A 15,874-nucleotide genomic window follows, 5' to 3' on the forward strand; every position below is an offset into this window, starting at 1 on the left:
GTCCTAGTGATGAAAGCACACTATAAAAATGCTAGGTTATTGCTTACCAGCTTTCAGCCTGCTTCAGTGTTAAAAGACTTCATTACAGTTAATGTTTTTAATTTAGTCCTTTTTTATATATTGTTAAACCATTTACATCTGATGCGTGAAGGTATCAGGAAATATTGTGGCAGTGTTGAAAACTTGTTTGAATTGCTTTAGTTGCGGCACTGATTGATCTTAATTGGGCATGACCTCCCGTCTGTGAAAGTGAGGGATTTGTAACTAGATGGAGCTGAATGTTTGTAGAACTGGTGCTGTGGAAGCTTCACTAACTGAGCTTTGCCAGTTCATCTTGATCCTTGTCAATGGCAATATTAAGAGTTGGCTAAGAACAGAGTATTTAAAATACTGCATAACTTTCAGCTCAAAATTGATCATTAGTGCTGCTGATTCAACACTACTGTCTTGTCTTCCTCCAGTCAAAACAGGAAAAGATGGCATGCAGAGATAAGAGCATGCAGGATCGACTGAGACTGGGTCATTTCACTACAGTCCGGCATGGGGCCTCTTTCACCGAGCAGTGGACAGATGGCTACGCTTTCCAGAACCTCATCAAGTAAGAGTAGAAGCTCTCGTCTTTTTCTCAGGAGGCAGAAAAGAAAATCCATCTCTCGTGCCTGTTATCCCAAAGCACATTTGGCTAATATGTGAGCTATATGAGGTGATCTCTACTGCCCTTTAGATTGAAACTGAGCTACTATTTGACAATGCACAAACAATACTCGACAATATTTTTAGGCCAGACAGCAAAGAATATTCTTCCAGTAAAAACTCTGTTGTAGTTTAGGGAGTCAGAATCTAATTACCAGAGTTGGTGTAGCCAGAACAGTGGGCTAATGCTGCCTCTCACAAAAAAGGCCACAGTGACTATAAGTAGTCATGGCCTCTATCTTACACCCATTTGAAATACAGAAAAGATAAAGATTGAATGAGTTAAAGGGACACAAATTATATAGTGCTAATTATTACCTTACCTATGCCTTCAGTTAGAAGTGACACTCGATTAAAACAAATTTACTTTTAACTCTTTTTGCAACTCTCTCATCTTGGAACATCCGTGAGGTTAGTCTCACTTCTGGTTCTTAATTCAGCAGTGTTTTGGCTGCAAGCCAAAGGAGAAGTATGTATGCGTTCTTTAACAAATAATGTAGACATTTCTCTTGGACTGAGGTTTTGTTTAAACAAACCGCCCCCTCCCCTTTTTTTAATACAAATATCTAAGTTTTTTGGCTAACGCCAAGTTGCTCCTTTTATGCCTAGCTTAACTGATGGTTTCTCTTTGACAGCAGTGCTTGTCTATGGTGAAAACGGATTTGCTTTATTAAGCAAATTCTTTGAGAGCAGCTAAAGATATAGAAGATGTTCTAATAGCAGTAAAATTCACACCTGTTTCCTCTTGGGGAGAGAGACCCGCCCATATTCTCAATGCACCTGGCCAACTGTGCAATGCTGGGTCAGGGGGGATAGGACTGAGGAGGAGGGCAGGAATCCAATCCTGATTCTGTCTTCAAGGTGTAAGCAGACTGGATTTTTAGATGGATTTTCACAACTGTGTGTGTTATGGTTGGTCGCACCAGGCTGTGTGTATTATTTTAAAGAAGTTTTAAAAGAGAAAATCCACAATACTTAACTTTTTTTCTGGCAACAATGTTCGGAGAGAAAGGGAGCTGCATAACCCAGGAAATGGAAATGACAAAACCCTTTTACACAAGTCATCAATAGAAGTACCCTGTAAATTCCTGCCTGGCCCAGGCCATTAAGTGGGACTTCCATGCAAATATATCTCACATGAAGTAATGTTTTATTTACAAGCATGCAAAGACAAGAGCATGCACAATCCTCTAAGATTGAGTCGCTTCTTTGTAGTCTGACTTGGGAACCCATTTCATCAAGCAGTGCACAGATGGTCCGGGGCTTTAGAATCTCCTTTAAGGGAAGAAGTCCTTTGTTTTCTTCTGCAAGAGACAAGAAAATAGAGGTGCTTTTGAAAGTTTTACCTGCAATCTCGAACTCCCATTTTGTGACTTAACTGCCAGAGTGTAATTGAAAGCTGATGGAACTTAGTCTCCTAAGTAATTTTGGTGCTTTTCAAAATTTTACCCTGTGTTTTAAATTAAAATGACAGGCAGTTTTAATGATAGCTTTCTTCTGCAAGAAGAAGGTCCATTATTGGTGGAACTGAAAAAGGTTTGCATTGCTTTAAGAAGTTGCCTTTAAAAGCTGGGGATCATTTGACCATAACTGTGCAGTAGAGGGCTCACTTTGCAGGGAAGGCAGTGATCTAGAATAGATCCTTTTGGGGACCTATGAAAAGTGAGTGGGGTAGCTGACAAAGCCAACCTCCTGTCATGGCTAACTATAAATCATGGTTCATTCCTGGGTTTTCTTTAAGATGATCACTAGTAGAGAGATCATCACTTGCATGCTTATTATGATTTGGGCGCAGGATTTAATCCGTTGGAGGGTTTCTCATATTTCAGCAAATGAAGACTCCCTCGCTCTATAAATTGACTAACCTTTATCAAGTTGAAGGATTTGACACCTCCCTCCCACAGTTGGCATGTCTTTCCATACCTTGTGTTAAAACACTTGATTTACTCATCCTAGGAGAAGTGATTTTGAAAATCATTTTGCTAATCTGGGGGGGGATACTAACAACAGCTATGTACATGTATTTAGTCATCTGTTTCCATTACTTGTATTTTTATAGTCTCTCTGCCCCTTTCTCGCCCCACCCCACTCCCTCTCCCCAAGGCAACAGGAGAGGATAAATTCCCAGCGGGAGGAGATAGAAAGACAACGAAAGATGTTAGCAAAACGGAAGCCACCTGCCATGGGACAGACCCCTCCCGCAAGCAACGAGCAGAAACAGCGCAAGAACAAGACCAATGGAGCAGAAAATGAAACGTACGTTACATGGCTTTGTATTGGGGCATTCCAGAGCAGCAGTGTTTTTATAGGATATAGCTATCTTCTGGGAAATAGAATACTGCATTCACTTCTAAGCTTTAATGTTTATCTCATAGACATTCCTTGTAAAAAAAAAAAAAAAAAAAAAAAATTGTAGAATAAATCTAGCATTCCAGAACTTGTGGCTGCAGCCCTAAATATTTTCCATTGGAGTGAAATAGGGATCAATGTTGCTCATAGTAAGTTGGGAAAGTAGAATTTTTTTTTTCATGTGTAAGCAGTATTTTTTTAAGCCTTGCAGCTGCATCTGTATCTAGCCTCAGACTTGAGAGAATAAATGATGCAAATTTTTTGTTCTCTGCTGAAATTTTCCCATCAGATTTATCAAATAATCTCTCTAGATTCCACCACAACTGTGCATTTCACACCTCCCAATAAAGAAATGGTATATGGGTTAGCAGTATTTATCCCGTTGGGCTTTCTTTGGAGGATTTCAAAATAAATCAGATATATTGGGGAAAGATTCTCCACATAATATAATACTTAAAGCAGTCCTTTCTGTCTCCAAAGCACTTGCCAACATCAGCTAATTCCACTGGTGGGGAGGCGAAAGATCATGCTCTCTCCTCTTTTCTCTTGTGCACAATATGTTGTTTTCAGTGAATTTATTGCTCTCAAACATGCCGTCTTGACCCTGCTGGGGACTAAAGCCATTTTTCTCCAGAACAATTTAGCACAGATAGTGGTGAGTCCAAGCTTTGCTGCCTCCCCAGTAGGTGTTGGTCCTTCTTCCAAGCCAGGATTATCTCTGAGGATGCGAGGGGTGGAGTTCAGTCTCCGAGCCCATTTCCTCCTTGTCTCTTCTACTGACACTACCAAGGTGATCAGTTACCAAGTGTGTTGGTTCTCTTGTGATAAGGAAACCTACCTACTAGGAAGTAGACTAATGGCTTATCTACACCGACCTATAGTATGCGGCAAGCTGGGGTGTGAAGCCACCATTCACTAGCCCTCCACAAGCTAACTGTCCATGTGCACCCTGCTGACGTGCATGAACAGTTACTTCGTGTGCTGTGATCTAGTCCTTCTTGAAACAGAACTAGTTAAAGTGCATTAACTGTTCATGCATGTCAGCAGGGTCCACATGGACAGTTTGGAGTAGGCTAGTGTGGGGTAGATTCACACCCCAGACTGCCACAGTCTGAACATTTGGGTAGACAAGCACTCAGTTCAGTTGATTATCTGGGGCTTCCATGAAGCACTTGGCTGCCAATAACCAAGGCAGCAAACAAACTTCTGACCTAATGGTGAAAGGCTCCATCCCCTATAACCCAAGCTTCCGAGCCATCTGTTCCCTCTCCCTGCCACTACTCTCAGACATCTCTTCATTCCTGCCATGTTTCTATCTCCCCTCTTCCCTTCAGAGTTCCTTTCATTTTGTGCTCCTTTCATTCCTTTCCTCTCTTTACTCATTCAGTCCTTATCCTTGGTTCCTAGAAAGGTCCATTCCACACTCGAGTCCCATGTAATCTTCCATAAATACAGTAAACCAGGATCATAATTTTGAATGGCTTTCTATATTTCATTTTGCTAAAATTGCTTTGTGGGGATTGCATGACTTAGTGGAGCTGATGAGAGCCCAGGGCCCTTTTCAGTCTCTATTTCAGAGTGTGCCCGTCTAACAAAAGCTGCCACTGCCTTTTGGCACTCATGATAAAGATGTCAAAGAACTAAACGAGCTAAACATGGAGAGAAGTCTCCTCATTAACGGGAATGGTGCTTCCTCTTTCATGGTTGATGTGTGGAGTCTGGTTGAACTGTAGTGGAACGTGTTACCTGTGCTTTAGGCAAATAGAGGGCTTCATAGCAAAGATGAATCCAAAACCATTAACTGTGGCTTATGTCACACATGTCAGTTGCTATATACTCCTTTATGGTAACACCAGTATGTATCAGCACACTCACTGAGGTCTGGAGGTGCAGACTGAATGTCTATATGTGATTTTTTTTTTTTAAATCTTAGGAAGAATAAAGACTTTTCACAGCTTGCAACTATAAACTTGAGGGCACAAGAGAATGTTTATGGCTCTTTCCCACTTCCTCTAAAAGATTTGCCACTTAGAATGTATGGCTAGTAAGACCAGGCCTGATGTTTGGGAGGGGCAAGACTTTTAATCAAGTGGTTTTTGTGCCAGATGCAGAATCTTAGGCTAGGTCTACACTACTGCGGTAAGTCAACTTACGCTATGCAAGTCCAGCTACATACCTTAGGTTGAGTTACCATGGGGTCTACACCGCAGGGTGTTGACGGGAGAAAAATCTCCCGTCAACTTACCTTACTCTTCTTGTTGGAGGTAGAGTACAGGGGTCAACTGGAGAGTGCTCTGCAGTCGATTTGGCGGGTCTTTACTAGACCCACTAAACCGACCGCTGGTGGATCGATCTCAGTGTCTATCCCTGCTGTAGCGTAGACCTGCCTTTAATGTAGTTAAGTTATGTATGTCCAGATGGTTCTGCTGTTTGTCATGCCTCATGAATAGCACCGATATTCTTCGAGTTTAGGGTGGCTTTTTAGCGGTTAGCACAGTTGCTGGAGACATCTTGTAAAGTTGGCTGGCACCAGGCGCATGTGGTCAGGGTGGAGTTTGTTAGCCTACGAAAACTTTGCTTTCTAAATGAGCTGGAGCAATTGGTATAATCAGGGTAAGCTCAGTTTTTACTAATTCGTTATGTTGTAGCCTTTGGTTCTAATGGAAACAATCCCTGATATTAACCAACATTGAAGCTTTCACTGCAGTGTATGGAGTCCCAGGCAGTTCAGGGCTGAAGTTGATATTCCACTAACCTTTCCCCTTAGGTCTCAGCATTGCAATATGTAAGAGATACGCAGGCTTCCCCCACTGTTCTGATAAGCTTTGCTAGAGTGGGGCAGTCAGAATTTTGAATGTTCTTGTTTCGTCAATGTACGTCAACATAGTATGAATCTGTGTTTGATTTTTAAAAGCAGTTGCCTGCTAACTAAGTATATTATGGGTATATGTCAGCAGTGGCCAAACTTCCTGACCCTCCAAGCTACATGCGATAATCTTCAGAAGTTCGAGAGCTGGGTGCACCTGCCAGGGCTCGGGGCCTCTGCCCTGTGGCAGGGTGGTGGAGCTAGGGGCTTCAGTCCCACAGGAGGCACCTGCCAGGGCTTGGGGCTTCAGCAAGAGTGGGGCTGAAGCCCTGAGCCCCATCAGGTGCCTTGTGCTGGGCTGCAACTCCTAGACACCCTGTCTCACCCCGTCCGTCTCTTCCCCCCCCTCCCCCCCCGCTTGGCAGAAGCCCCTACCCCCACCATCCTGCTGGAGGGCAAAGCCCCAAGCTCCCCCGCACCCTGATAGGTGGAGGATGTGGGAGGCTACACAAGCCGCATTTTAGGCACCCCTGGTTGTATTTAGGCTGGGGGGGGCACTTTTGCCCTACACATAAGTGTGTCATATTTTGATACTTTCAAACTGTTTACTTGTAGGTGATTCTTTTAATTTGTATTTAAATTTCTCCACCCTTGAAATAGTATTGTTTTGAAAGAGGGTTGTGCACATCATCTCCTCTTAAAGTAACTTTGTCAATCTTGTAAAATTCCCTTCGCATGCTTTTCAACTTCAAAATACCTTACAAAAATAACTTACTGCAAAAACTAGGATTTATTAACCTCATTGTATTGCCTTGGGCTGCCCCAGAAATGCAATTTCTGGCTGACAGTGTAGACAGTTCTGCAGGCTGAAAGTCTGGGGTTTTACCTACAAACCATTTCAAGGGTCATGGTGGATTCTCGATCACTGGCAACTTTTAAATTGTGATGGGATGTTTTTTCTAAAAGATCTGCTCTAGGAATTACTTTGGGAAGGTTCTCTGGCCTGTGTGATACAGGAGGTCAGACCAAATGGTCTCAATGATCCCTTCTGGCTTTGGAACCTATGGGGGGAAAATGGGGTTTTCCTTCAATCGCCAGTAATAATCTTTGAGTGTTTCCCAAATTCCTCTTCTTAAAAAATAGCCATTTGCAGTGTTTTAAAAATTGCCAGCCTAGTGAATTGTAAATGCCATTCAAATTCAGTGGGAGTTGGGTGCTAAGTCCTTTGGGGTCCTTTTAAAAATCCTACCCTCTTTAGAACTCAGTCTGAGGGTTTTGAGCACAGATATGTCATCTTGTTTAGGGTGCCTTAAAAGGGAGGAAGGGTGCTCCTGTGATAGGAGCATTGAGCCATGATTTACCAAAGAGTAGTTATGAAATTCAGTCACCTCCTGAAAATAAGCATCTATAATGTAAACATGGACAAGACTGTAATTTAAGGCAGGAAGCTGAATTTGTAGGGGGTTTTGTGGTCCAGTGTTTTCAGTAGCATAGCTCAGGCTGTCACAGAGCCCTCAGCTATAATGGAAGTAGTGTATTTCAAGTGTGTTTATATTAAATAGGACAGTGTTTATTTTCCAGCCACCTTGGCTTTTTTAAAATACTAGAAGCTAGCATGTAGCTATTTCTGGAAATACTAGGCCAGTGATAGTCATTCTATCGCTTGTCTGAAATAGGTAGATTGTCATTGTTTAATCCTGTCTATCTGTCTCTTACACACAGCCCACGTTTGGTTTATTCAATTGTTCAGGTACCCCAAATCCTGCAATAGCAACCAGTTGTCAAAGCTTGCTGGTTCAGTCTGGGAAGTTCAGTCTGGGAAGTCTTCTTTAAAGCAAAGTAAATTTGAGATTACAGAACAATCTGGATTAACTGGATCTGATTTAAATGTAGGTCATTTTGTTTCTTGAGAGCTTGTGTTGTAATCTGTTCTCCAAGGAAGAACTACCAATATGCCACACAACTTTTTGTTCTGAGTCCCTCTGTAAACATTAATGGTATTGGTTGTATTTTTTTAGTACAGTATGTTAATTTGGAATGTAGTGATCTTTCGCAGAAAAGTGGATTTACAAGGAGAACCTGCATCCTGAATATTGGACTAAACGCTTTCTCGTACAATGGTAAAGCAGGCAAATTCCAATTATACTCACTGTTCAACTGTAGCTGAATTATAGCTACCACTAAGGGGCACCCATTCAAGGAGCAGGTATATTAATTGGGAAATTAAGTAATCCTGGCTCTTCTGTTTTAAGGGCTAGCCATTGTTTTAGGAAATGTTTGTGGAGGAGGGCAGGTTGAGATTTATAAGGTCCTTCTAGGCTGCTATACACCCTCCTGCAATTGCCTGGCCTGCCCCACTGCTATGTCAGGCTGTCTCCTGCATGCCAGGAGGTGTACAGGAACAGAAGAAGCTAGAGATGGGCAGGATATGGCGCAGATCCCAGAGCTGTTCTGCACAGAAATGTCTGTGTAGCAGCATGAAGCTCAGAGAGTGGAGCTGCCTTCCAGCAACTCAGTACCACACTGAGTGTTAGGGAAGTGAGAAGCATAACATTGTGGAGCTGAGGAGGTGGCTAGAAGTTGGGAGGGAGTTGAGGCTTCTGTCAGGGGGAACAAGAGGAGTAGACAATTAAAGCTGTGTATTCCTGTCCACCTCCCTCCCCATATAAATCTTGTGGGTATAACATTGACAGCTTCAAGTAGTAGTGTGCTTTCTACACAACAGTCAGTTGGATCCTGAACAAATTCTGAAGAGATTGAAATTCATGTAATATAGCATCCCAGGGTAGTTCTCTGTAGATTTGTAATGAGATCTGATTGAATAGGTTTTCTTTTGCATTTTTATTTATTTTAAACACTGTTAAATTTCAGAAATAAAACAAATCAGAACATTCAAAAAGTGAAGGTTTCTGATGCAATGTTCAATATTTACAATATCTCCTCTTGGTTTTCTTTGTTAGGAGTAAACCTTAGTAAATTAAATATGTACCATGAAATAGACTTCAGACATGTGCAGTGCTCTATTACAGCATGTCAAGACTTGAGCACTATCTTCAGTATGAGAGAGACGGAAGAATGTGATATACAAATTTCAAACAGTCTGTCAGTTGCTGAAGGATACAGCATGCGATGCTCCTTCCTATAAGTGAGCAGATTATTAAATAAGTGTGTATTTGGCATGGTACACTGAAAATAGTCCATCCGCTGGACAGGAATTGCACTAGAATGGAACTTTACTTACCAGTGCCATGGTAAATTGGCTGCATTGAAGCTTATGTCCTGTTTAGACTAGCCTGGCTACCTGAAACTGTAATAGATACTGTGCTTACAAATGTGTGGGATATGTCTGTGACACTGTATTCTTATGTATGCAGGTTAACATTAGCTGAATATCATGAACAGGAGGAAATCTTCAAACTCCGACTAGGTCATCTTAAAAAGGTAAAGAACTCTTTACAGCAAAGCTCTAAGAAGCACTGGGCCAGCTACATATGAACAGTAGTGGTAGCTATCTTTGTGTAAGAGCTATTGGCCTGAATGCAAAAAAGGAGACAGGCACCTAAGTCCCAGTTTTGCCTCCACTGCGAAGCACAAAACTCTTGCTGAACCCTGTAAGCTTCTAAACTTACTCAGCACCTACGTTTTCAGGGTAAAAGTTCCCAGGTGCCTGTGTTCCTGCCTCTGGGCACATATATTGCTGCCTCCCTCTAGGCCTGAGGTCCCCAAAGTGTGGGGCGTGCCCCCCTATGAGGGTGTGGAGGAAACTCCAGGAGGTAAGAATGCTCAAGTCATATTTATCCTGTAGCTTCCTCCATTTTTACTACCAGTGGAGGAATCACAGGTCCACTTATTGTCAGTGTAATATGTAGCCCAGAACAGAAGAATCCATTTAGAACTTGACCTTTACAGAAAATGAAGTAATGCTCTAGGATTGTCTCATTGTCTGAGGCTGTGCTTACCCTCCTCCACTTTTGGGAACTGGATCATTTTTAATCAGTGAAAATAGAATACAAGTTGAAAAGGAGTGGAGTCTAATGTGATAATCCATGTATAATTTGAAACCTGGTGGATGCTGTCAGTAAAAGCTTATATATCCTGATTCAACCTTCTGTGTAAAAGGGCAGAATCAACTACTTAGAATCTTCCTTCCTTTCGGGGGTGAAGTTAAAATTACGTGCAGCACAGAAAGCCAAATCTCTGGGTAGCCCATATCCTCCCACTTCCTGGAGACATTTTAGTTTTCTGTGGCTTTTCTGGAAACCACTGGGCTTCTTATAAATCTGAAAAGATATCAAGATGCTGCTTAAGATATAACGCTACAGCTCTGTTCCAGAATCTGTGTAACTTTTAGGAGGGTCTTGGCTGTTTTTATCATCAGTGATACTTGTTAGACTCCACATGACACACTTCAACATTTCAGAATTACCTGCTGTTCAATCTTCCTATACAATTCTAGGATACCCTTTTTGTTTGCACCTAAAGTGTATCATTTAATCAGTGTGTTCCTAACTGCTGGAACTGAGGAAAACATAATTCACATGTTGGCTGGGGGAAAAGTGAAGAACTTTTATCAACTCCCACCTGTAGTTTCAATGCATAGTCACAAGCAAAACATCCCAATAGTTCTCCTCCCTCCCTCCCCCCCCCACACTTGCTATCTTGAAGTTGACTGTAATCATTGTTTTCATTTTACCAAACCAGTTATGTACTATTAAATTCCAGTTATTGTGTCCATAAATCAGATGAAACTAGCTACCCAATAATGTCTTGAACTTTGTCATCTTTTTTCATATAGGAAGAAGCAGAGATCCAGGCAGAGTTGGAACGACTAGAGAGGGTTAGAAATCTACATATCAGGGAATTGAAAAGGATACACAATGAAGATAATTCACAGTAAGCACTGGGAGGCATGTGGGGGAGAGAATAGGCATCAAATGGTAACTTCTCAAGGAAAGCTAAATTCTCTTAGGATACATTTGTCTGGTAATGGGAATGCACCATGCTTAATTCTGCTTTTAATATCCTGCCACCCACTGAGATATGCAGTGCTGTGCTGACTTAAAAGCATTTGTGTGTCAAATATGTAGGATTTAGTACTTTACAAATGACTTGGGAAGCTTTTGCAGTGTCAGTGGTAAATGACTATCCAATCATTTGAAAATTGGACATATATAACTTAACCACCTTTTTGAGTCTTAATTTGAAGTGTCCTCTCTGAGCTGTGTAATAGCTGTGATTTCTTATTAGTAGGTGGCATTACCATTGTCAATGTTAAATTGTCCTCTCCAGATTTAAAGACCATCCAACGCTAAATGACAGATATCTTTTGCTACATCTTTTGGGTAGAGGAGGCTTCAGTGAGGTATATAAGGTAAGTTGGAAGAATTAGTCTGTTATATTGTATTTTGAGTCTGCACAGAAATAGTAAGCAAAATCTGACATTTGTTCTCTCAAATGGAGAGTGTATGTGGTTGTGGGGGAAGGAATGTAGAAATACATGTCGCATCTGGCTTTGATTTAGACAGCAGACCTGATATTTAGTTTCTGTTCTCCGCAAGATTTTATTGAAACATGCATTTGTTGGAGAATGTCACACTGGTATGACCAGGAGAATGACATGCAATACCTCTTGAGACTTAAACAGGTGTTAGAAATCTGCTTTAAAAAGGTAGATTTGAAATGGCTACATTGCTTTAAATCTGACACGTTATTGTAAATGAAAGGAAAATAACGTCCTAGGCTTAACAAATGAAGGCTGTGCCATATATCCCTGGAAGTGTTTTGTATCCCGCCATTGACGTGCTGAACAAACAATCCTTAGCCACATGGATAAGGATTATTTACATGATGTTGTTTTGTAAGATCAAGACCTATGATTTTTAGACTAGGTCATGCTGCTAATTGGAGAGATTAAGAGATTAATTTTAAATAAATTGAAAGCATCTGTTTCCCCAAGCAACCCATATGTGCTCTGTAGTTCATAGACTAATATAAGAATCAAATTGATTAAAATATAACTGTATACATTCAAGTATTGGACACTTATATGGATAAATAGACTATCTAGAGCCATCATATTAAGTTTGAAAAGGGATATTGAACCTCATGTTTCAGGATTTAGGGTAATCTCTAACATTAGGGGTTAGAACAAGATTGGGTTGGGACACGATTATCCCACACCTGCATACAATGGGATGTCTTACACTGTACTCCAAAGCGTCTGGTGCCAACCACTGTCAAAGACAGGATCCTGGATTAGACGGAACACTGCATGGATCCAGCAGCACAATTCCAACATTTGTGTGTGCTGGGTTGCACTTTAAGATCCAGAGGGGTGAAAAATTTCAGCATGAGCTATGTAGCTGAACAATTTGGCTCTCCAACCACAAATAGGTTGAAACTTCTTCTACCTGGAGATGTAACATCTAGCAATGTGTATTAAACTAATATATGTCCTATGCATTTTTTAAAATTACGTACAAGTGACTTTGGTGGCTCAAGGCGTCGAGGCAGAGAGTCTTCCTTGCCAGTTCAAATCAAATATAGGTTGTTACTATCTCATGGCTGTTTGGCTTGTGTGAAATGATTAGTGCACTCAGTCTAGATCCTAGTGGATGGACTAGTGTGCCAAAATCACCAATTGTCTTACACTAATTGACTCCCTTATTGGCAGGTAAATTAAAGGACAGACTCTTAAGTTGTATTCAGAGTAGTTGATAGCATTAGTGACACGATCTACAGCATATTGCCATCTCTTCTTTGCTTTGGGACACTAGTATGGAATCTCTTGTTCACATTTGCAGTATTAATTTGAAATTTCAACTCTACTGATACTTTCTTTGTAGGCATTTGATTTAACAGAACAGAGATACGTAGCTGTGAAAATTCACCAGTTAAATAAAAACTGGAGAGATGAGAAGAAAGAGAATTATCACAAGTAAGTGGTGCTGTAAAGCCGAAATACCAGATAGCAGAACAATGCATTGCTGTTTTTTCCCCCTTTTTTGGCCTGAGAATTGGTTCCTATCTATTGATACTGACTAGAATATGTTTCAGAGTAGCAGCCATGTTAGTCCATATCCGCAAAGAAAAGGAGGACTTATGGCACCTTAGAGACTAACGAATTTACTTGAGCATAAGCTTTCATGAGCTGCAGCTCACAAAAGCTTATGCTCAAGTAAATTTGTTAGTCTCTAAGGTGCCACCAGTCCTCCTTGACTAGAATATGTATTTTAATGCAGCTAAATGTAAAGGTGTACATCTAGGAACAAAGAATGTAGGCCATACTTTCAGGATGGGGGACTCTATCCTGGGAAGCAGTGATTCTGAAAAAGATTTGGGGATGCTGGTGGATAATCAACTGACCATGAGCTCCCAATGTGATGCTGGGGCCAAAAGCACTAATACGATTGTGGGATGCACAAACGGGAATCTTAAGTAGGAGTAGAGAGGTGGTTATACTTCTATATTTGGCACTGGGCAACCACTTCAGAAAACTCTGTCCAGGTCTGGTGTCCGTAATTCCAGAAGGATGTTGATAAATTGGAGAGGGTTCAGAAAAGAGCCACGAGAATGATTAAAAGATTAGAAAACATCCCTTTATAGTGATAGACACAAGGAGCCCAATGTTGTTTAGCTTAACAAAGAGAAGGTTAAGGGGTGACTTGATTAGTCTGTAAGTATCTACCTAAGGAACAAATATTTAATAATGGACTCTTCAGTCTAGCAGAGTATAACATGATCCAATAGCTGGAAGTTGAAGCTAGACACATTCAGGCTGGAAATAAGGTGTAAATTTTTAAAAGTGAGAATAATTAACCATTGGAAAAATTTACAAAGGGAGGTGGTGGTTTCTTACTCGCTGACCATTTTTAAACCAATACTGGATATTTTTCTCAAAGATTTGCTCTAGGAATTATGTTGGGAAAGTTTTTTGATCTGTTATACAGGAGGTCAGACTAGATGATCACAGTGATCCCTTCTGGCCTTAGGATCTGTGAAACTATGACTTCTCCTCTCCTTCCTTACTGTTTGCTGCAAAAGTGAAGCCACTTCCTCCCACCTTGTTAGTATCACCTCAAATGTCTGAAATGAGCAAGAAAATTGAGTGGATGCTTGCAAAATAAGTGCATTGTTAGGGTCTGGACCAACAGTGGTGCTGTAAGTTTTCTTTCCCCTTAATAAGGGGATGTCTCTCTCTAATGACTTGGCCTCACCCATGCTGAGAACAAAAGTCCTAAACTCATTCCCATCTCCCCAGAGACACACGTGGGGAGTGTGCTTTCAAGAAACTGTACACCCTGGTTTCCTAGGATGTTTAATACTTTCTGAATTGTATGAATAAGCGTCCATTTGAATGTGGAACACTGAGAGCTGTGCCAAGATCATTATATCTAAAGCGCTTAATGTAGAACCCAAAGTAAAATCTCTGTTGCTAATGCCCAGAGTCTTGCCTTTCAGACATGCATGTAGAGAGTATAGAATTCACAAAGAACTGGATCATCCTCGAATAGTTAAACTCTATGACTACTTCTCACTGGATACTGACTCGTAAGTGATGTGTTGATGTATCTTTGCACTGTATTTGCCAAGTTCCCCACAAAGCGTTTGGTCAAAAGCCTTCCAGCAAAGCTTCGTGATCCTGCAGTCAGGGTGGATCAGTACTTTACACAGTGGCTCTTGTCACCACTGAGTATCATTTGGACATTAGCTTAGAAGTCAGAAAAGGATTATCCATTTATATGGATAATGAACACCCACAATTGCATAATAGGGGATAAAAATGTATAAGGGACCCTCATGCTTCACAGAATAAGGCAGCCATGAAGGGTGTGTCTGTATGGCTAGTGCATGGCACTAGACAGTAGCACTAGACAGTGCATGGCAAGCTTGGGTGCAAAGCTGCAGCACTCCAGCCTGCTGTGCTCAAATTGTCCATGTGGACCCTGGTGCTGCACATAAGTTTCTTGGTGCACTTTGCCTACTGCTCTCTGAAACAGTAGTATGCAAAAGACATTAACGAACTTTTAGTGCGCTGCAGCAGGGAACGCAGTAGATCTACGCCCCAGTTTGTCACGTGCTAACTGACCATGTTAAGGCCTATCAGTTAGGGCTTGTGTGGCCCTATGGGCAGACGGTTATGTAGTTGTCTAAATTATGGGGTTTATTACACCTTCTCTGAAGGTTTAGTGCTGCATCCTGTAGCCTAGACACACCATTAGTCTGATCTGTTATGGCATTTGTTCCTGTGTTCTTACACCCATTATTCAGTAGATCTTAGTTCTAGCACAAACCTATGCCCAAGTGAGGGGCTACAGGGGACGTCCATAATGAAAACACATGTACAAGAAGACTAGCTATTTTTAATGCATTCATGTTGCTTTGCCTAGAAAATCAGTTTTGCTCTGATAAAAGTAGATTTCAGATTTGGCTGTACGTAGATCCAAACCTGTTTCCTGTATGTCTGTGATGGAGGCATCTAAATATGTACAAGTTTGATGGGGAATGACCTAGTTGAGGAGATTTACACGGAAGAGTAAATACAAAATATTACCGTTTCTCTCAGGGAACTTAATTTTGGTGTTTGTTCTCTTGCCTTCAGATTTTGTACAGTGTTAGAATACTGTGAGGGAAATGATCTGGACTTCTACCTGAAACAGCACAAGTTAATGTCCGAAAAAGAGGCACGATCCATTATCATGCAGATTGTGAATGCTTTAAAATACTTAAATGAAATCAAACCGCCCATCATACACTATGACCTTAAACCAGGTATGTTATGAAGCAGAATGGCATGTGTTTACCCTCTTACCTCTTGTTAGCAACCTCTCCAGACCACTAAGGAACAGTTCCAATTGGCCAAGCCAGGGATAGGACCAGGTCTATTGGTACCCATTCCAAAACCTGGGTGCTTAGCTTGCAGCATAGAAGGGACTGAAATCTTGGTTTTGCTCTGTAAATGGGTATTGGCTCCTGGAGTTGCAGCATTAAGAGGGAGTCAAATTCCAGAAAGGAGCCTTCCTGTTC

The 15,874-nt window shown here is 41.3% G+C and overlaps 1 protein-coding gene across 5 annotated transcripts in view; it reads left to right on the top strand.

Moving 5' to 3' along the window:
• Nucleotides 1–15,874, top strand: part of TLK2 (tousled like kinase 2) — a 58,505-nt gene that overhangs the window by 33,533 nt on the left and 9,098 nt on the right. For all 5 annotated transcript variants that reach the window (XM_048829667.2, XM_048829668.2, XM_075123517.1 and 2 more), the window contains 8 exons: nt 462–598; nt 2,797–2,949; nt 9,223–9,289; nt 10,644–10,741; nt 11,138–11,219; nt 12,694–12,785; nt 14,309–14,398; nt 15,450–15,619. In XM_048829667.2, the coding sequence (XP_048685624.1) occupies nt 462–598; nt 2,797–2,949; nt 9,223–9,289; nt 10,644–10,741; nt 11,138–11,219; nt 12,694–12,785; nt 14,309–14,398; nt 15,450–15,619 (889 nt within the window). The remainder of the gene's footprint in view (nt 1–461; nt 599–2,796; nt 2,950–9,222; nt 9,290–10,643; nt 10,742–11,137; nt 11,220–12,693; nt 12,786–14,308; nt 14,399–15,449; nt 15,620–15,874) is intronic.

Source organism: Caretta caretta, chromosome 27, assembly GCF_965140235.1.
Source record: "Caretta caretta isolate rCarCar2 chromosome 27, rCarCar1.hap1, whole genome shotgun sequence".
Taxonomy (NCBI): Eukaryota; Metazoa; Chordata; order Testudines; family Cheloniidae; genus Caretta; species Caretta caretta.